Raw genomic sequence first — 22,248 nt, forward strand, 5'->3', positions numbered from 1 at the left:
TTGTAAATAAAGAGCCCATGGCTGCCTGTGGTGAATCCACCTGGCCAAAGGCCAGAGCCCACGCAATCCCTTAACCCTCAATCTCTCTGTCCATCCCTCTGGATTAGAGTCCACATCATAATCCACGCTGGGCTGAGCCAGGCCGACATCTCCACCATTCAGTCTCCCTCTATGTAATCTGTTTTTCTGAGGTTCACCAATGGCCCATAATAATGTTAGTTTCATGGGTTGGGTGGACCAAGAACGAGACTTAATGCTGTTTAGAAGAATAGCTGAACAATGTTACAGGAAGTGCGTAAACACGACGTAAAGGTCTTGCTCTTATGCCTTTTCCTTCCTGCCTACAGAAAACCTCTTATTTCAACAGAGCAAGAAAAAGGACAAAAGTCTGGACTTCTAATAATAATAATAAATTGTATTTATAAAGCGCCTTTCAAAGCTAAAAGCAATCTCAAGGCTGTGAGAGCACAGATCGATGTCTTTAGGCTAAGTAGGAGATTGTAGCTTCTGTCATACACATGATGCAAAATCCAAAGAGCCTAGGGTAAACACTATAAATAACGTAAAACAAAACAGTAAGTATGACTAAAAAAGCTGATTACAAAAAACGGGTTCAAACAGATACAATGGAGCTGGAAATAAGATACTGACCACAAAGAATGAAGGGAACAAGAACTATATCTGAAATTGCCTTGAGATTGCTTTTAGCTTTGAAAGGCTTTGTAAATACAATTTATTATTATTATTATTATTATTATTTAAATCAGGCTACTGTCAAAAGTGGATCAATAATCAATCACAGAGTAAATGTAAACACAGCAACTGCTGTCTGGAAAAGTCAGATAACTGCACTAATGTGTTGCAAAAAGACAAAGACAGGTCATGATTACAAGCAATCACAGTCAGCAGGTCACTGTGTTCCGACTGCTAAACGTCCTTTGCAATTATGTCATTGTAAGTTAGCGTTGGTCTCTGTGGACATTTATATTATAAAGTATAGTCCTGTAGAGTTTTAAAATAACCTCTGCTTCAGACTTGACCTTCGAGCTGATTGATAACCCTGTATATGTACACGGTATAACAAGATACAATGTTGTGTCTAGAGATACACAATATGCATCAGTACCGATAAATGATGGGCTGATACCGAGACATTTATATCATTACGTATTGATTACGTATGAAATTATGGCCAATAAATACAAAGCCAAATTGCTTTAATTTACTTAACAAGCAGCATCTACATCCTCCGATACAGTAGGTGGCAGTATGCAAGTTAAAAGTCTTTAAACACAGAGGAGGAGGAGGAGGAGGAGGAGGAGAAGGAGAAGAAGAAGAAGAAGGAGAAGAAGAAGAAGAAGAAGAAGAAGAAGAAGAAGAAGAAGAAGAAGAAGAAGAAGAAGAAGAAGAAGAAGACTAGAGAGACAGGCGTGGACAGCACGATTGCAGTTTGCAATACACGTTTTTTTATGTACTTTACTGAAATAAATGAACATTTGAGTCGAAACAGTTTGTTTTTGATGCGTTAATATTAGTGATGTCAGTTAGATTCGGTTCAGTCACAGCTATGGAATATTAAACCTTCTTTGCTCACTACATCTTAGCCTTTCTTACCCTCAGGTGTGCATAAACTACAGGTTATGAACTGCAGGTTATGAACTGCCGGTTATGAACTGTGTCGACTCTGTTATCTAATCACTATCAGCCATGAGAAGCATGTAATTATCTGTTATCGGCATCAGCTGAAAAAATCCATATCGTACATTACCGGTGGAGTCATCAATAACAAATTATGCCTGAGGCCATCTCAAACAGCGTACATGACTGAAAAGTGCATGTTTCCTACACTCTTCATACTGTACTGGACTTCAGACTGGTTACAGACTAGAGGCCTATCAGTCTACACACATGTAAAGCTAAACAGGTTATGAGAATGTCACAACCTGTATACATGAAAATAAGCAGAACAAAGTCTCTGTGTAAGGTGTAACTACCCTTTGAGCTGTACCGTAGAAAGCAAAGCAAGTGAACGCAGCTTTACCTTAGCAAATCTGGTGACAGACAGAATGTTAATATGTTATATCAATAAACTCTTTCAACCGCAACATTCAAAAGGCTGGGAACAAATCGTGCAGTCAGCAAATGAGCATCTAGAATTCATCATATGCAGTTATGCCTTTATTGACAAGTGTTCTAGATAGAAAGAAATTAAGATTGCTTCATGAATTTAATCTGCCTTCACATGACAGGAAATGTTCTCTGCGCTTTATGGTGAAAGCAGCTGGATAATTTGTTTCTATGGTTAACTCCCCTTGTGCCCCTTGTGCCGCTTCATACGGCCGTTATCTCATTGGTTGTGCTTTGAAAAGGTCAACCTCTCTGTCTATAGGAAAACAACAGCACAGCCAGCGCAGAGCTGTTTTACCGCATGTGAAAGCCGCTTTAGCCCTAAAAAAAACCCCCACAAAAGATGTTGACCTGAATTGTTCATCAATTTCTTTATACTGCAATGAGTCATACTAGCAAAAGTCAAGACCAATATTTTGGTTGAATTATATCCGTTGTCCTCAAATAAATTGCTTCAATTGTCTAAAAGGTGGAAACTGACTAAAAACACAGTAAACCAATTTGAGCCACCTTTAACACCTTATCAATTGTTTAGGGGCTATAGCCACACAAGCTTAGCAACTTAGATCTCACTCTGGCTAAAGATAGAGTGAGAAACTTCCTGTGCAACAGTCTGTCGAAGAAGCCTTTTTTTTTTTTTTTTTTAAACGGGCCTGGCTTTAAAAAAGGTGCTGTCAGCGATTCTTATCCAAATACACTTTTGGTGAAATTCAGCAAGTGTCTCTTCACTGTCCGCAAGCCGTCTGTTCTGGGGCGATCATGCTCGTGCAAAGACTATGGATGTATAAAGAGAAAGTCAGTTGACGTGATAGGGATGGTTAATCTGGACGGGGGTATTTGTTTGGGTGTTGAGCTCAAATATCAGCGAGCCGTCTCCAGAATCGCTGACTTCGACTGCAAGGCATGATCAGGATGAACTATCCTTCTATAAAAAAGGAGTCCATATAAAATAACTCTTATAAATAACGATACACACGGACATGATGAAAGTTGTGTGTGATTTGCCCCACCGCTTTTAATGAACTGAGTCAGTGATTAGAAGATTCAGTTTAGATGCTTTCCGGTTACAATGAATCTCTGACGCATCTCGTGTGTCAGCTCCCCACAGCTGATTTTATCTGCAAGAAACTTTCCACTATTGAGTAAGAAAAATAAACATTTGTCATAAAATAGTACACTTTTTGCAGGGGCAGTTTAGCACTTTGGAGAAGACGTTAAAGCCTTGTCCAAGTTGTTTGTAAAATGCAACTCAACGTTGTCTGGGGAGTTGTCATGCTGCACAAACACTTCAGTCAAATCATCTTTTTCTGGACATCATAAATTTGAATTTGTTTTATTTTATGAAAAAAAAGCAATAGGGACTAGTGCAATATCCAACTTGTATGGAGGCGCAATATGTGTGCCAAAATACTATCCTAAATTAGGTATTGTGGTGCTGCAGAGATGTCTCGGCCTACAAATCATATTCTACAGACTTTTTGTTTGGTACAGATCTCGCAAAGAAATCCCACCCTGATAATTTTAGTATATGTTTCAATGAAAATGAGAACAATGATCCAAAAAAAGATAATTCCCTCCTTTATCCCAATATTAATCAAAAAATAATCGCAATAAAAATATTTAATTTTTTCAATTTATAAAACATTGTTTAACATATGTATATAAACATATGTCAATCATCATTGGAAGGGTCATAAATAAATTCTGGATATTATAGTTTCAATAATATCCAGCCGCTGCAAAACAATGTAACTGGGTCAATAAAATGATGTGTAAATGAAAAGGACAAGGGCACAGCTGTTCATATAGAGCAGATGAGAGAATCACCCTCTTCTTGCCCTCTGCAGTGGTGCCCAGAACCTCCTCTGATTGGACTCAGGTGACATCATCAGACTAAGAGCCCACTCCCATTGGCTGAAGGTGATGTCATGCTTCAGAGGAAGGATAAATGGCGCATGAACCCCGCCTCTAGCTCCTTGTGACTGACCCAGCTCTGTGGTCTCCCTTTCTTTGTTTATAGTTTATATAACCTTGCAGTTTTGCACATCTTTCTTTAACAATTTTACTATTCTTTTAAAATAACAATGTTTGTCTGTTTTCTTAGTACAGGGTAGCAAGGGCATTTCTTGATCATCACCGAAATTCAACCATCTGAGTGTTGGCCTGCTTTTTAATCTGACGTCATATCATACCATGAATCATGATTTTAACAGTGTAATCTGTCCTCACTAGTTTTAGGCATTAGCTAATTAACTCCAAAATAGTTGACCTTGCGTGGCATTTGAGAAAAGTCACCTAAAGCGTAAATCTGTCAGATGTAAGGCCTTTTTATTCACCACCAACATGCACAAATGAGAGGCTACTCACTCTGCTTAGTCATTGCAGCCAAATCTGGTGTCAGAAGGCCTGCATGCAAATTGTCTGAGGTTTTACAGAGACAAGCGTAGAATACCCATGAGATAGTCAAAGACAGTGCTGACAGTGTGGTTGCTTGTTTATAATCCACTGAACCTTATGTGCTGCTGTTAGATAAGTGAACCCATCCTCAGAGAAGCGTCAACTGAATGAATGAAGGGGAAAAAAACATTCAAGTTTGGGCCTCATGAGGGAGTAGACGAATTCTGCATTCTTTCATTATAATTTCTTTAAATCACTGGCTGGTTATTTGGGATGAATCCAGCACACTAACCTGCAGCCCTCCCAATCAGAGTCTCTACTGAGCAGGCTCCTGAAGGACCAACGGGAGCGCCGGCTAGGAGAGGGACTACGAGACCAGGTGCGAGACGGAGGCAGGAGAAGGTCCTGTGAAGGGATATCCTGACCTTGCTCTTCCCCCTCCATCTGAGTGGCCACAGAGGAGGAGGGCGAGGGACTCCGATGTTGAATGGTGCCCTTCTCCGCAGTCTCCTTCATTATAATTTGCGCTGTTTTACCCCATTGTCGCTTAGGAGTGCAGCCTTGCTCTTCCTCATTTCGCTTCTTGGTTCTGGTCCTGCTGCGGTGGGATCGACCATAGCGGCTAGAACGTGATGGTCTCGGGCTAGGTGAGCGAGACCAGGACTCTGTATCTGAGGATGGCGGCAGGATAGTCAGCGTTGGGACGGGAATGGGCTGAGCCAGAGTGATGCCTTCTAGTCCCACGGGAGAGGACATAGTCATCTTAATTGTCTCTTTCAATCAAGTCAAGGGCACCAACACTGGCTTGTTGCATCTTTAAAGTTTAGACCCACGAAGAGCCGAGATGGTCTCGTCATTCTTGCGTTTGATATATTTTAGAAACACTCCCTCCGGGGAAATCAACTCTGACACATTAGGTAACACTAACTATTTCCTGTAAACTTAAAGACGTGTCTTCATATCAGGCAAGTAACTGTTCTTAGTCAACAGAGTTGAAGCGGTTTCTTCACAGACAAAAACAATGCAACAGGAAACTGGTGGAAGTCTGTCAAATAACTTCACAGGCTTGTGTGTTCATTAGGCAATCCATTTCCAGTTGTCCAATCTGTATGTTGGTAAAGAGTAACTAAATGCTTTATTATTCCTTTTCTGTGGTTATGAGCTTTAACCCTTCCTCGTCTGCATCTCTCGCACTGTCCGGTGTCACTCTTTCTGCAGTACTCTTTCGCTCTCCTCCCTTGTTTGGCAGACTTCAAGCTTGCATTTGCTCAGAGAAAGAGAGATTTGTGTCTGGAAGTAGCTACCTGAGGAGTGACAAGAGCAGAAACTTTGCATTCAAAAGGCTGGCCTACATCTGACTACCACTTTAAAAGAATGTATCTCGAAATATAAATCGTTAAAGTTTCTCACTGAAACAAATGACTGCGAGATTAGAGCTATTTCTGTCTGGTCTTTGATACTGTCTGCTCTGCCAGTTCTGGGAATATGAGGTATCATATGATGATGATGATTTGCAATGGAATACTTTCCCGTTAGAGGGCCGATCAATAGGATCTATTTGTGGTGAGGTAGTTTATGTTACTTGTGCTGTTTTGCCTTTGATCATTACTTTAGCTGCATATTTCATGCTCAATTTCTCCCTTCAAGTAACTCAGAAATAGCCCAAACTGGGATAACATGGGACTGACTGACACCTGTCACTGTGCATTCATTATCAGTGGACAGTAACAGAAACCAAAAGAAACGTTAACCCCCATGTGTCACAAGGAAAGCCCATACAGATCAGTCACTGGGCAAAAAACAGGTGCTCTACCTAAAAGCCAGAATTTCCAAACACACAATCTCACACAGCAACTGTCAAGACACCTTAGCAGATCTCGAGAACACCTTTTCTTTTTAAATACATAGTTTAAAACCGCGACTAACAAAGTCTAATTGCCACTATAGGCTATCAAGGTCATAACATGAAAACATACTGCAGATGTGTCCTCCAACAGGGAAGGGTTGTGTGTGTGTCACTCCATTGTTTGCCTTCAAAGCAGACACTTCCAAGGCAAGGGCCCAAGCACGTCTGATAGCATTTGCTGTGATCTGTTTGAACAAGACCAATCTTGGCACAGACTTGTTTGTCCAGAGTAATCCACCATAATCCCTGTATAGCCTTCACTCCTTGGTCCAGAAAAGCCTGATCTTTTTGCCATAAAGCACAAGCCACGTCAAGCTATTATCGCACATCACCCACAGTCAACAAGCCATTTCAGACGCGGAACACTACAGCACAAACATGCAAATACACGTTTCTGCAGTGCGAAACAAGTTTTCAGAAACAGCTGCTCCTGCAATTTCAAATTCAGTACTCGCATATTGTTGCACTCATTATTGTTGATGAAACACTGCCAGCAACTGATATCTGCTGGCATGACAACATATGTGCATTCAAACACCCAAGGACAAAAGGTTTGCAGAAACAAAATCGGGGTTTAATAATATGACACAGAATAAAACTTTCTAGCCTGGGAAACTTTGAACTCCTACCTCCCATTGGATGAATTTCCTCCGTTTCTGTTATCTTGCTCGGCTTCGAAAACAAGCCGAGCGACGGTGCGGGAAGTAATGTTAAAATCCACTTTTTCGCAGGAACACATCAACATACTTAGTTACGTGAAGAAGCATCTGCCGGCTGTAGCTAACAGTTAGCTTTAAGCCAGCTAACGCTAAACATAGCCGAATGTAGCTAACGTTAACCCCGAGCTCTGAAGGCCGACAGCTCACAAAAAGATGACTATCTGGCAATCAGGCTTTAACTTCCAGCACATAAAGTTCTACGCCGACTTCTTCCATTTTCACTTTAAAACACTCGGTATAAAACACTATTGTCAAACCAAATGTAAAGCTAACGACCAAAGTTAGCTTAGCATTAGAAGCGTACTAATTTGGTTTTAAAGTAACAGACAAAAGCTTTTTTGTCGAAAAGTGAAAAGGAACGGCTGTCTGTCGACTGATTAACTTAGTACGTGGGGCGATACAAGAAGTCTCTTCGAGAAAATAATTATCCTTGCTACGTATCTTTAATAAAACATAAAGTCATCAACCTTTTTTCATATCTACATTCTATAAATTATAAAATCAAATCATTATTATGTTATCAAAGGTACAAAACCACCAGCGAAACAAGACGAACACCCCTCTGACAAACTTTGTGGTACAGCCCGGGAAAATAACAGTCCAGAGGATGTGGCGAGACAAGAAGACGAGTGTTTACATCACAACACAAACATCAACTATAATCATTTAATTAAATTAAAACAGCTCGACCACGTTACATGCAAGAACTGGGATTGTTGTTACAGTTAGGTTGTTTTATTGTGAGGAGAAACAAACGAAGTTTCAGTAATCGGATGTTTGCCACATAAACATGAAGTCACCACAACAGGTTTTCTCAGTACACTATAAACAACAAGCACAAGGCTAATCCACAGATTAAGTATAATTTCAGAGTTAATTTGAAGGGAGCTGTTATGAGACTGAAATTAATGGATAGAAACATTGCGACCTCTAGTGTCTAACACTGTTATGTGCAGTCATTATGTGTAACCTTCATCCTTTACCTCACACAATTGCTATACAACTGTATATGAAGATTGTGGGTCCTTATTAAGCAGAAATTGAAGTAATTAATAATATATCTTTTTTTTTTAGCAGCAACAAAAAGACAGTGTGGCATAGTGTGCATGGCATATAGGCAAATTCATCTCACCCCTCGCCTCCTACAGCAGCATCGCTTCATACTAGTATAAGTAGGATGCAGCCTGTAGGAGATTGGATATCCTCTCCTCCTGTACACATACAGTAAACAGGTCAAGTCACCTTGTCTGAAGCTGGAAACAAAAGAAAAAGCAATGACAAGACTCTTAAAGTTAAAATGATGCATGCATTTTGAGATTTTAACAGACACACATGGGTTTAATAGATTATACAGAGAATTTTACAGATTAATTGAGAAAATATCTGTAATTCTTCCTAATAATCAAAAACATATAAATACAAATATATTCTGTTTATCACATAAGAGAAAGAAATGCAACAAAGCATCACAACTGAGAGTCTGCAACAAGCACATGTTTGGTATTGTTGTCTAAAAAAGCACTTAAATAATTAATAATCAAAACAATTGCGTCTTAGATTTATGTTGATTAGCTAATTGATTAATTGACTAATCCTTTCAGCTCTTGTGGATTTTAAAAAACACAACCATTTTAGTGTACTGCACAGGAAGTTCTACTTCAACTTTGTTTCAAGTCTAATCCCCACATCCCATCATGTTCAAACTCTTTGCATGTTCCAGTCTGTGTATTCCAAAAAACATACACATTATGGCAGAAATGCTCACACATTAAACTTTAGAACCCATAGAATAGAAGAAATATACAACCCTGATAGAAACAAAGTCTGAGTTATCTTTTCAAGGGGAATATACAGTATTTAACAGCATATACCCTAAAAATTATTCACATATTTTATTCTAATGTATGTGCCTTTACCTGCCTTTCAGTTTTGATTTTCAACCAGCAGTTTCTTCTGTATCCTTTCAAATCGATGGCAGAGCATCCCAATGACTTTGCAGTTTTAAATTCTCCTTAGATTTGCCAGGCATCCTCTGTCTTTTCCCTCCCTGTGACTGCCTCCTGGAATTAACACTTCACCGGTTCCGTTTTAAAACAGAGAGCCAACATCTGTGCTATATATGCAGCCAAGCGGTCAAGAAACCGCTCCAGGATAGAGAGTTGTGTTGCTGAGCACCTCAGGCTGCTGAACCGGGGGACTGGAAACTCGATCTGTGCTAAAAATAAAAAAAACATCACCAGAAAGGAGGTGTGTCACTCACTGTGTGTGTGCGTGTGTAGGGTCACAAAGGTACAGCTCACCCCCCCATATAAACAATACAAACACACGCAGGGTTTCTCATATGTCAATATTTCCTTGAAGATTCCCCCCCTCGTGTATGTGCCCACCCAAGGTCTTTCTCTCTCCCTCTCTTGGTCACATGTGTCGTTTTTAAGATGGCTCTGGCTGATTTTTATTGTCATTATCATTCACAGGCTACCACAAGGTTAAAAGAGGCAAGGACCCTTATCAAGTGCCTCACCGTGTCATCTGGTTACATCACATGACAACATCCCTGACCTCCAGCCAAAATACATAAACACACCGCCTGGCTGCCAGAAACACATCTCATATTATGTCCTTTTATTTTTTATGCATGTACGGCCTCAGAGCGGGACATGTTTAACATGTGACGAGGCATTCCTAGAAAAAAGAAAAACCACTCATTCTCAGTCAACACACTGATTGTATCGCCCACGTCAATATCTTTCAACACGCAAGTTGAGGCCTTCAGTCAATGTCTGTTTTGTCAGCCTCGACTTCAGTGGCCTTGTTTTGCTGAATGCCCAACTGGCATTGACTGACTGTCAGATATCAAAACTGATAAGAAGAGAAGCTATGTAGTTTGAAGATGATACCTTTTATGGTTTAGTAACTGAACCAGAAGCAGTGAAACGATTAAGTAAATTATTTATTGATATAATTAATTAATATAGTTTGCAGCAGCACTCTAAGAGGAAAATAGAGAGTACTTATTGGTTGTCAGAAAGCAACGATGGAAAGAGTTAGTCAATCTTCCATATCGCAATCACATTTTGAAAAGAAAGAGAAGATGAACAGATACGCTTTATGAAGATTTGAAACGAGCTAAGACATGTTTATCATCATTCAACTCCTTGGATTGTTCCTAAACAGCAAAGAAAAGTGGTGTGGCAAATTCATCAATACATAATACCACAAGCCAGAAGGGTTAAATATAATATAACATATAAGCTAGTAAACAATCAAACATACAAATCTTTCCTTCAAGAGGAAATGAGTACTATTTATTTATACTTATCACTTTGGATCACACGTTATTACAGTACATGAAAATACACTTTATTTATATAGCACTCATCAAAGCACAAAGTGTTTTACAGGAAGCCAAATAATGATAAATTATTAATTAAATAGAAATTATAAATAATATAGAAATTAAAAACCAATAAAATGGCAACTCAGTTAAAATCAGGACAAGCGTTCCAATAAAATTACGTTTTTAGAAGAACATTAAAAGAAGACACTGACTCATAGAGAAAGATATATATACATATACTGAACAGACAAAGAGACACACACACATACACACACACACACACACACACACTGTACACACAAAAATAAAAATAAACTGCCATGATGACACACACAGACTCAAAAGTTAAAAACAACGTTGCGTCACATAAAAATAACTACAGTATACACACACACACACACACACACACACACACACACTCACACACACATATATAGAAATAAACTGCCATGATGACACACACAGACTCAAAAGTTGAAAACAACATTGCGGCTCGTAAAAATAACTACAGTACACACACACACACACACACACACACACACACACACAACACACACACACACACACACACACACACACACACATATATAGAAATAAACTGCCATGATGACACACACAGACTCAAAAGTTGAAAACAACATTGCGGCTCGTAAAAATACCTACAATAAACTAATGAAACTTAAATAGCACCTAAGTATTAGGGTGATTAGCTGTACCTGAAAGACAAAAGAGGAGCTTTTAGTGACTTAACATTCAACACATGGAGCAAACGCTTCTCTGCCGAAGTGTCCTTGAGCAAAGAACTGAATCCCTGCCAGCTGCAAGGTTCTGAAGCCAACCGTGACCTCTGACCTGTGGAAAGGGATCGGAGAACAGAGTACTATAAAAATAAAGTACCATATTGCATTTAAAGGTATGTTTGTATATCTATCCCTTTAAGCTCTGGAAAGTTGTTTGCTGCACTTTAAGCGTGTGTTTCTCTGAAAGGATTTGTTTAACAAAACATGTGAGAGATGATTTTGCATGCCTGCCCTGCTGCCTCTTTTTTTTATTAAAGAATGAATATTAAAGCCACTACATAGAACAGCATGAATACATGTTGGAAAGTATAACATTAAAGATAAGCAAATGCAATAAGCAAAGCCTTCATAGCATTTTAAGCTCCTCACTAATAACTTAAATATTCATAGAAAAACAAAGAAAATCTTTAGGACATTGGAAACTTTCCTGGTTTGAGAAAACTTTCCTTTGTGAATCTATAAATGAGAAGAAACTTGCCTGTAGTCTGGTGTCAGACGGCCGCGCTGTAGTTATGAAATAAGTCTCATCATCTCAGGTTTCCTGCTGGCTTTCAACACTCACAACGTCCACCTCTCCCGGATTCACACGCTCTTAATATAGCTCGTCTAAAGTCACACGAGACTGCAGGGGAGTCTTAAGACTACTGGGAAGAAACACGGACACTTTTTGATTAGTGAACATTTTCTGTGTTTCTGAGGCCTTTGGGAAATACACGATTCTTGGACTCATGGACTGACACTCTGGATTAAATGGTGAACTGTCATGAAAACTGTGGAACTAATCAGGGATCAAGAGGCATTATGACAGAAATGAAATCTTAATCGCCGCAGATATTTCAATATTGTTGTTCAACAGCTAAGTCGCTCCAGCAAAAATGATATGCCACTTGTGTCTTTTAGTTGTCTTCAATCTTTTCGGTAAGTCCAAAATCATTTACGTCCTTACCTTAAGCTCGGAGAAACTATTGGTGGTTGAAGTTGCATGTGTTAAAGTGAATTTTCTTTTCAGGGTCCTCGGAGCGTTCTCATAAAAAAAGAATCTTAAAAATAAAAAAGGATCTAAATTGTAAGAGGCCATCAATAGACGATGTGATAAGTGCTTTTTAATTAAAACACGATTGATTCAATCTCAACCCGTGTACTTTACTTTAAATGAATCGTGAAAATATCTTTTATATTTGTGGCTGATAAACCGTCTATAAAACTACTGTATTTAATTTATTAAATTAAATGTAACTATTCTGCCAAATCTCTCAGTGGACTGTCATTTTTATTCTCCTGTTTAATGTTTTAGTTTTATCTATTTCATTATTAAATCCTATGTATCCTTTTTATATTGCTTTGTTTCTTTTATATTGTGTCTCAATGCCTTTGTAGGCCTTGTATGAAGCACTTTGCTTTGTTTTTGAAAGATGCTACACAAATAAACTTGCCTGAAAACATCTTGCAGACGTACATTATGTTTCAAACATACATGCGTTGCAGCATCAGTTTTTATACAGCTATACCAGATTGTCCTATCAAGTGAGATAAAGTCTAAATGATGAATGAAAAGTTAACTTGCATGCAAGTTCTTTCTCTCCCCTCTTGCATCATTGTCTCCTTTCACTGTGCTGGTTTTAAAATACTTTTTCCACTTCTGTTTCTTGCTTTTCTTCTTCTTCTCCCTCTTTAGTGTTTCAGTGCCACGGTGGCTGCGCGGAGGTGGACTCCATGACTGAAGCCGTGGCAGGAGAAGGATTCCTGCTGGGCTGCATCTCCTGCAAGAAAAGAGAGGAGGTGTCTGCCCGAGCCACTGTAGACTGGCACTTCAAACCGCAGGGAGAGGTGGAGTTCAGACATGTGCGTTCACCAAAGTCTTTAAAAGGAACTGATAAAAGTGCCGTTTGTGAATGAAAAGGGATCTCTTTTTTTTGTCGAGGAGACTTGAGCAACTCTGACACTGTGCCGTGAAGTATTATTACCAAAGATGAAAGTACATTTTACTAGGCCTATTGTTTAAATTACCTTTTCAAGTACTAGTTCAGTTAGTTGTGTTCTTCTCTGCATTTGCATTTTGTCCGCTTTCCATGAACTTTGGAAACTGGAAAGCTGTTAACTGGACATTTTTGGACAAGATTTATGCAGTTTTTTTATTTAGGCTACATATACAGTTGTCTAAATAAATAAATAAATATATATATATTTTTTTTTATATATATATATATATTTATGTCCATACATTTGTTTATTTTAAATGAGCTTTTACATTGAACTAAAGTAGATCTTTAACCATGTTATCACACATGAATTCAATATTTGTAGTAATGCTGCTGTTTTAGAGGGACACTGTCCATCAGTTGAAACTACTAAGAAGTAAATGTATATTGTTGCAGTTTATAAAAATAAGTTATAGTAGTGTGTATAGTATAGTTTGAGCAAGACTTCTATGCTCTATACATGCTTGGATTACAAGAATATCCAGAAAATTCCCATTTCTTTCCTATTCTCAGATTTTCCACTATGACCACCCCAGTGCCAACATCCTCCATCAAGATTTCAGCCAACGTCTGGAGTGGCGTGGGACGAAAAACAAAGATATCCAAATAGGAGCCATTTACATTCATAACGTCACCTTCAATGAGACAGGGATGTACCGCTGCACAATCCTCCGCACCCTCTTCCTGTCGCTGTATAACGAGCACGTCACCGTGGAGAAGGACGTGGAGCTCAACGTGGTGGCTGTAGGTAAGCTGGGGTGTATCTGTGAAAAGGCTGGCTGTCAGCAGTGGTAGAGGAAGTATTCAGATCCTTCACTTAAGTAAAAGTTCTAGCAGCGATGTAAAAAATACTCTGTTACAAGTAAGAGTCCTTTATTTAAAATCCTTTAAAAGTACAGACTTATTATGCAAAACATGAAAGTAGCCTACTAATTCTGCAGAAGATATTGCCCCTGTGACTGATGTATGACATTATTTGATTCTTAATACAGATCAATGTGTAAGCAGCTTTTAACTGTTGTAACATCGGCTCCAACTTGTATTGTATTAATGAGTCTGTAGGATTCATCCTCTGGGGAACATGAAAACCAAACTTTTTGCGAATCCGTCTTCTAGATATTAAGATATTTCAATGGATAAGAGAACATTTTGTCCTACCGATGGCAGCAAAGGAAAACTCACAGGATCACCAAAATCAATATTTATTACAATGGATATCTGCACAAAATGTCGTGGCAATCCCTCTAATAGTGGTTGTGATATTTCAGTCTGATACAAAGTGGTGGTCCAGACTGAAATAAAACATGGACATAGCGTATCAGCTCACTGATAGGTTTGTGAAAGGTTTTCTGACATTTGTATTTGGGTAAAAATATTAATTTATATATATATATGTATTTTTTATATATATATTATATATGTATTTATATTTATATATATATATATAGTATATATGTATTTAGATATAATATATATAATAGATATATTATAGATGTATTTATATATATAATATATATATAGGATATAGTTATATATGATATATATATATATATATATATTATATAGGTATATATTATATATATATATATATATATAGTATATATTATATATTTATTTATATATTAGATATAGTATATAATATATATAGATTATATATCCTTTCTTATTCTATCTATATCTATCTATTATATATAGATATATATTTTATATTATATAATATATAATATATAATATAATATCTATAGATATAGATATATATACTGAGAGAGAGGAGAGAGATGTGGCATATGCATTGTCATGAATGAAGAAAAAGGTTTTTACTTTTATCTTCAAATGTTTATGAGCCTGCACAGAAGACGCAGTCTTAAACCTGCAGACACATCTGTAACGCTGCATTGTTGGTTTCTCTTTCTCAGCCAATCGGGAGCTGACGTCGGTGATCTCAGAGATCATGATGTACGTGCTGATCGTGGTTCTGCAGCTGTGGCTCATCGGGGTTCTGGTTTACTGTTACAAGAAGATTTCAGAGGAGTATGAAGTTCGGGATGCCAATAAAGCTCTCAAGGCTCAGGCACAGTGAGTCATTTGTCTTGTATGTGATGTATTACTTAGGTGACTCATTTCAGATGAATATTTAAGCCTTTAACCAATACACTGGGTCGTGGCTCTTAAATAATGCCATACATTTTAATACAGTATACTATATGTATATATATATATATATATATATATATATATATATATATATATATATATATAAAATAGTTTGACCATTTATGTATGAGGTTTAAATAATTGTAACTTTCTCCCTGCTGTTTCTCACATACTTTACCTTCTCTCGTTTATTTCCAGGCTGTCAAAAGACAACAGTGACGGGGTGCAGATAGAGTAACTTCACCAGTGAGTTAGTTATCTTTCATCATTATAAAGATTTACTGGCTTGCACAACATCTGATTTAGAAAAATGCAATCATATGAAAGACTGTCTTTCTCTTAAACTGGCTTTTTATTTCAATTTTATTTTTTCATTTTGTATCCACCAGGTAAAAAGATCATCTCTGCAAGAGTCAAGCTTCATTACTGTACCACGAGTCGGCTAAAAATGACATAATTACTTCATAAGAGGTTGATTTCGAACGCCTTGCTCGATGCCCAGTTATTTAAATGCAACCTGTGTGAGTTTTGCATCTTTTTTGACGACACAACAGGAGCAGAAATACCAAAAGAAAAATCCATCTTTGCAATGATTTTGCTATATTTACATTACAAGGAAGAAAAAGAGGCCTCTCAGTGTTGAATTATAATTAATGTCGTGTCTTAATGATACCAAAGGAGAGTTGTCATTAATGTGACCTTAGGTATCTAAGAAGTCTTTATATCTTGAGATTGTAACGTGAAAGTGAATCATGATACTCGCTCACTGTTAAGCACACGCTGGTGTCAACAGGCAAGAACGCTGTTAAAGTAAATCTAAAACGAGGCGTTTGTCCTTTTCTATCCGTCCAAGTTTGTAAATTAACTTGAATAAAATAAATGTTTTTATAAATAATTTAGCTTGATGCCCTTGCTGTGTTGGCAAAGACTTAAACTAACTAACTGAAACTAATGATGAGGTCTTAACTTTGACAATGATCGACTGTTGAAGAACTATACACGGTTTCTGGATGTTGCCTGTTTATTGTGCAAATTCTGTGTAATGTGTCTTTTCAAAAATATACTTTGCCAACATTGATCTCTGGACTCTGCTGTGCCTGCCAATCCCAACTACAGAATATGAGTCCACAAATATTCATCTGCATAAATCTCTATCCTAAATCTCTCTCTCACACACACACACACACACACACACACACACACACACACACACACACACACACACACACACACACACACACACACACACACACACACACCAGTGGAGGACATTTGGAGGTGATTGTGTTGTAATTCAATCTAGTCTGAGCTGTGCTGCAGACTGTGCTGTCCACACTACCTCCGGTCTGAAAGCAGCTTTGTTCTCCTGCTGCAGCCTGAAACCTCCCAACTGCAAAATGCGACATTAGAGATTGTTTTTGATAAATTAGACAATACAACCACACACACTGTTCACAAACTGGGTTCAAACACCAGTCTTGAGACTGTATCTCTTAGCAAATCTTAATATTTGTTGTTTTCCTGATTGGTTGTGGCACAAAATTATTTTTCACATGCAGTCGTAATATAAATATATTAAAGCCACTTATATATTTTTCCAATGATCATCGTGACATCTTCCCAAATCAACACTGCTTGAATGTGATCTGATGTAAAGACAGTATCCTCACTCCAAACATGCTCATCTACAGTCACCAGTAGAGGATAGTGGTTTAATTCATGCTACACCACTGCCTCACTATACTGAGCTTTTGACCTTGCCCTGTGACCTCCTCGTTTCATTAAACGTGTTGACAAGTTGAACATGCTGCATATCTCTTCTGCATAAAACAACGAGCACGAAGGAGGGCCACATAATGACCAAGACAAGGGAGGATGTAGCTTCTATTCGACGTGTAGTTTGAGACCAGCTGCTTCTAGTCCCACTGGAGATATGATAAGACTTGAAATGATCGATGTCTGCTGATGCCAGCAGGAACTTATTCCAGATCATTAAAAGGTAGGCTTTTCTTTCTAATTAACGAAGCGAGAATAATGAGGCACACCTAACCTGTAGGAATCGATTTCTATATCGCTTCACCTTCACTCTCCTTACTAACCCTGAGTAGGTTTGGATCCAGTATCTTAAACGCGGGTTTGTTGTGTAGGAATCAGAGAATATATTTCCAATGTGTAACTTTAACATATTAAAGATTCACTTAATACACATTTATAAATTCCGGATAAATGGGTTTTTATTTTAAAATCACTTTGGAGGTAGAGGTCATTTTGTCCCACTCTGAGATAGTCTCAGTCTTGCTTATTATGCCTCTCACTTAGCTCCTCCATCTTTTTTTCTAATGCCTTAACATGCACTAATTCTATCAAGGGGAAAACATGTCGAATATCTTAGCAACTTGTGAATGTAGTCGTCAGAAATCAGGCTTTTCTTATTTGCCTGTAGAGGTGTTGTATAATAAAAAAGGAGGAATACTACAAATGATACAATAGTGGAATAAAGTATCATTTCTGTAGCAGGGGGTGATTAATCTTTTTCTTACTGCCTCCTCTTCCTCCTCAGTTGCAGTTTGCCGAGCGTCCAGCAGAGGTCAGACATGTCACACATCAACACCACTGAGCTGCAGTCGCTCCTGCTCTCATTCTTGCAGCAGTGCCTCAACAGCACGGGTATACTGTCTCCACAGATACCTCAGAACTACACTACCCAGCAGGCTGCCCACCACGTGGCTGGAGTCAGGGCCAACGCTCAGTCTGAGGGCATGATGTACATCCTGTTGGTGGTTGGCATGTTCAGCTTCTTCACATTCGGCATTATGCTCAGCTACATTCGCTCCAAGAAGCTGGAGAGCTCTGATGATCCGTACCACCAATACATTGCCCACGACTGGACCAAGGTGATGACCCCGTCCAGAGCCGTCGCTCAGGCGCTGCACAGGGTAGATGCAGGAAACGGAGCCAGCAGCAAGGAGCCCGTCGTCATCTGCAACCCTGCAACACTGGAGCAGCTGCCAAACTAGAACGAGACATTCAGCTATTCAAACATTTAAAACTCTGTAACACTGGATTTTTTAATTACCTTAACTTTTAATGTCACATAGCAACCAAAACATACAGTGTTGGGTTTGTATTTTCAGATGAGTAATTTCATAGAAACAACATGTTTTATACGTTTGCCTCATGTTGTAGTCTGTTATCAACACGTGCAGTTTCTCACATTTTACAGTCACGCAACCACGACTGCTCCTTGCTGCTTCTTCACGAGCACCTGAAGACAATCCCGCATTTACCCCATGGACTGTAATAGTTGGTTTTAATGAAAACTAATAAATAAATAAACAACTGGTCTCAAATAATGTTTCTGTTCAGTTAAAATCAGAGTTTTAGTGTTTTAATCTGAGCAAATTCTTCATCCAAGAAATCAGGCCTTGTTTGGTGTTTTTAGGCTTAGTTACTGCGTTGGCTCTTTTGTTCTCTTCCTTGCTCCTCTCTCTCTCCTTCTCTCTCTCCTCTCCCTCCTTCTCTCTCGCTCTCTGCTGGTCCAGTCTGTGTTGTTCGGCTCCTTTCACGGCGCGGTCCATCTCTCGTGACAAACTAAAGTGAACCATTTGCATGCCGAGCATCGGTACGATGAGGTTGTTGTAGTCCACCGTCTTGTTAAGTTTCACCAACTCCTCCTCTACGGATGCACACAGCTGCTCCCATTGGCTCTGCTCTATGGGGGTCATGGGGTCACCGAGCCTGGCTCTCCCCTCCAATAACCTATTTCGGATCTGAGCAGTGGTCTCTCGGATGTCGCGTTGTATGATGACCCAGGGTGGCTGGTAACCATTGTCTATGAGGATGCGGTTGAGGTTGTGGGTCATAGGATCGGCGAATGGATTGTACTCAAACTTATTGAGGGGCTTTCCAGCTCCACTGAGGTTCCTGAAGTCTCCTCGCGCCATGGACTCCTGAATAAGGTCCTCCACAAGCCGTTCCACACTCTGGGTGATCTTGATCTTTCGGCTGCGCTGACGAATGTCCCGTTCCACCAGCGCCCCCTCTGCAGCGGCTGCCCTCTCGTGCTCCCTCTGCCGGTAGTCCAAAACCTGCTCGGATGCCCGGTCAACGCGATTCTGTTGATACTGACGCTCACGCTGGCTGGGTGTGCCTGAACCCGCACCCTCGTAGCTGAGGTACTGTCTGTGTGGAAGTGCTTTACCTCTGGGCTTATCCTCATCTTCCATTTCCTTCCCTCCATCGGGTTGCTTGTTCTTGCTCTGGTGTACCAGAACAGCACGGTAGGCCTCCTCAACCCGAGAAAAAAGCATTGCATCTGCAGTCGGAGCGCCAGAGTCCGGGTGGTAGAGCTTGGCTAGTCGCAAGTAGGCCTCTTTCACTTGACCAGGACTGCTGTGTCCCTCGTCAGTCAGTTGCAGGAGCCTGTAGCTCTCTCGCAGGCTGCAGCTGATCTTGTGCATGGAGCTGAGTGCTCTGAGCGCCAGGGGCTGTCGAGACAAGACAAGCAGAACACGGCCATGATAGAAGCCGCTGCGGGAAACCAGGAGGTGGAAAGTGCAACTCATCTCTGGCACACTCCTGCGGATTTGAAAAAGGGAAAAAAGTTACAAAAAAAACAACAACCAGTCATATAAATGATCTTTACAGAAAGGTAGATGATTCTGTCAGGTAGGAGATATCTTACGGAAATAACAAAGTCAATCTTTTTGTCAGGAAGCAATTTGCCGGAAAGTTTTAATGCTTTATGAAGCTTCATCTCGCCATGACTAGTTGTCACTTTAAGATTGCAGATGGATACACCAAAAGGACAAAATCATCTTTTGTGTGTGTTGCAGTAAGCCTGTTTCTCTCTCATTATACAGTTTCTTTACAATACTGAAGAATGTTTCAGTCTTTGGATGTTTTAGAATCTGGTTTAGTGGGGTTTACTTGTGGATTTACATTTTATCTCTTATTTTTGCTTTGGTTTGGTGTTAATTGTGTCATCTATCTGTAAACCAAATTGGGGGCAATAAAGAAAGATTGATTGATTGAGGGTAACTCAATGTTCTTCACTTGTCATGTTAGTGAATTTCCTTATTTTTAGCACATTCATAAAATTTGGTAGTAGCCTACATTTCGATAAATATTTACCAAATTTTAAAATGATATGTCTCATGTAACCCTTGTGTTTTGTTGACTTTGTGTCCTCATTTGTTGGGGACTCGCAGACCCCTTCGCTGTATGTGATCATATATTTGCAAAATAAACCTTTTTTCTTCTTCTTTCAAATATTTTTCCTTCTGACTTTATTTAAACACTAAATGATGGTGGTGGTAACCCTTTCCTTCGTTATCATAATCAAAGCTAAGACTTTTGTTAAGACTTTTTCAGTTAAGATCAGACAGTTGTGTAGTAGTGTCATGCGAGCTGAAGCTAAATATAATGACTTACAGTACATGCCTGTTTTGAGCGATATTGCACGTTGGTCATCAGGACCCACAAATCCACATCAATAACTGTCAAATGACAACAACAAAAATGAGATTAAAATTGAAGCCTTATTCACTGCTAGTTATGTAACGCTACCATTAAAAAGAGATTAGCAAAAATAATCCAGAACAAGATATTTAACGCGAATCAAACACTAAAAAATGTACAGTAATACGCATTCTTACGGTATATTAATGGACGAACGTTAAATGTTTATGACCTACAACTTTAAACCTCTACAGAAAGGCATCACCGGTCTGGGTGAAGGTGGCTCCTTATGTTGTTACATACTGAACCTTCTTCTTCTTCTGCTACTTCTTTTTACGCACTCGACCTTCTTCTTCTACTACTTCTTATCGCATTTCTCTGCCGTTGTGTTGTATTACCGCCCTCTGTCGTCCGTCTGGTAACTCTGCCCCCAACCCGGAAACGGCACGAGACGAGAGGGGTAGAAGCGTGGCTGATGGTGATCCACCGCCAAATACAGTTTCCTAACGACAGGTGCCGCTTAAAAGTACTATACCACTGTCACACTGTCACACTAGTGAGAAGTAAATAAACTCCTGATTGTATTGTGTCACATTTAATGATTATCACATGTACTCGTCCACCTCAATCAAAATGTATTATTGCACAACATGTATTTCTGCACAAATGTATAATGAGCACTATATTAGTTATGAATGAAGCACTGTAGGTTCTCTTCAAAGAGTTTCAGGTCCACCTCCATCTCGCCACCTACAAGACGGCCCACCAAGGGGCATAACCGCGCCAACATGGACCAATGAGGGACGACGACACCCTTCTGTAGAGAATATAGCAAAATGTTTATGATGTTTTTGTAACACTTTCACTTGTACCAACAGACAGCTAACTGGCTCTTTATTGATTCGGACTGTGGACTTGGTGTGTGAAAGTGTCCTCGGCTGAGGGTATTTTTTGACATTGCTGTCATCATCACTTTAAATAAATAAGTATCTTGATCAACTAGAAGTTTACTGGATTCAATTGAAAGACTATCTCAGCGCCCTTTGGGTCTCAAAACCCAACACTAGTCACGTCCAGTGATGCATATTTATCATACATTAATATTTTATTTATAAACAATAATGCACAACATAGCACCGTAAATAAAGGATGTTATAACGTTACGTGTCTCTCGTCTAACACCAGTGTGACTAATCGATGACAGAAATGTAAAGCCAAATAACTAAACGATACTTATATAATGTTAGCATGGTTATTAGTAGAATGCGATCATGCATATAAACGTCCGAGAACATTACCTGGCAAAGGTGTGACATACTTTGAATGAGGACCTTTTTATCAGTGTGGCATATATCACATATCACTCTGC

At 39.1% G+C, this 22,248-nt stretch overlaps 4 protein-coding genes across 13 annotated transcripts in view; 2 read left to right on the forward strand and 2 right to left on the reverse strand.

The window, feature by feature from the left end:
• Positions 1-7,719, reverse strand: part of gramd1a (GRAM domain containing 1A) — a 28,998-nt gene extending 21,279 nt beyond the window's left edge. For 2 of the 3 annotated variants that reach the window (XM_029450828.1, XM_029450827.1), the window contains exons 1-2: positions 7,060-7,173; positions 4,817-5,828 (exon numbers count right to left, since the gene is read on the reverse strand). In XM_029450828.1, coding sequence (XP_029306688.1) covers positions 4,817-5,286 — 470 coding nt within the window. In that variant the 5' untranslated portion in view covers positions 5,287-5,828; positions 7,060-7,173. Of the gene's footprint in view, positions 1-4,816; positions 5,829-7,059 lie in introns of all 3 variants that reach the window. The other variant, XM_029450829.1, reaches the window with a different exon arrangement.
• A 4,171-nt stretch (positions 7,720-11,890) lies between these two features.
• On the forward strand, positions 11,891-16,497 carry LOC115020831 (sodium channel subunit beta-1). 3 transcript variants are annotated; one of them, XM_029450838.1, is made up of 7 exons: positions 11,903-12,039; positions 12,143-12,204; positions 12,962-13,128; positions 13,779-14,013; positions 15,182-15,341; positions 15,618-15,665; positions 15,809-16,497. In XM_029450838.1, exons 2-6 carry the CDS (start codon positions 12,162-12,164, stop codon positions 15,655-15,657), a joined length of 645 nt encoding a protein of 214 aa, XP_029306698.1. In that variant the 5' UTR covers positions 11,903-12,039; positions 12,143-12,161; the 3' UTR covers positions 15,658-15,665; positions 15,809-16,497. The 3 variants fall into 3 exon arrangements, with proteins under 3 accessions (XP_029306697.1, XP_029306698.1, XP_029306700.1); XM_029450837.1 differs by having other exon boundaries at positions 11,891-12,204; XM_029450840.1 differs by lacking the exon at positions 12,143-12,204 and having other exon boundaries at positions 11,937-12,039.
• A 1,504-nt stretch (positions 16,498-18,001) lies between these two features.
• LOC115020832 (potassium voltage-gated channel subfamily E member 1-like) lies at positions 18,002-18,467 on the forward strand. The gene has a single exon (XM_029450841.1). It carries the CDS (start codon positions 18,014-18,016, stop codon positions 18,434-18,436), a length of 423 nt encoding a protein of 140 aa, XP_029306701.1. The 5' UTR covers positions 18,002-18,013; the 3' UTR covers positions 18,437-18,467.
• A 36-nt stretch (positions 18,468-18,503) lies between these two features.
• dnajc28 (DnaJ (Hsp40) homolog, subfamily C, member 28) lies at positions 18,504-21,214 on the reverse strand. Of its 6 annotated transcripts, none has more exons than XM_029450832.1 (3): positions 21,077-21,214; positions 20,862-20,917; positions 18,505-19,997 (listed from the first exon to the last, which is right to left on the reverse strand). In XM_029450832.1, exon 3 carries the CDS (start codon positions 19,982-19,984, stop codon positions 18,800-18,802), a length of 1,185 nt encoding a protein of 394 aa, XP_029306692.1. In that variant the 5' UTR covers positions 19,985-19,997; positions 20,862-20,917; positions 21,077-21,214; the 3' UTR covers positions 18,505-18,799. The 6 variants fall into 6 exon arrangements, with proteins under 6 accessions (XP_029306696.1, XP_029306692.1, XP_029306691.1 ...); XM_029450831.1 differs by having other exon boundaries at positions 20,853-20,917; XM_029450833.1 differs by having other exon boundaries at positions 20,853-20,917; positions 21,116-21,211.
• Between the last annotated feature and the right edge of the window lie 1,034 nt (positions 21,215-22,248).

This window comes from Cottoperca gobio, chromosome 16, assembly GCF_900634415.1.
Source record: "Cottoperca gobio chromosome 16, fCotGob3.1, whole genome shotgun sequence".
In the NCBI taxonomy this organism is placed as follows: Eukaryota; Metazoa; Chordata; class Actinopteri; order Perciformes; family Bovichtidae; genus Cottoperca; species Cottoperca gobio.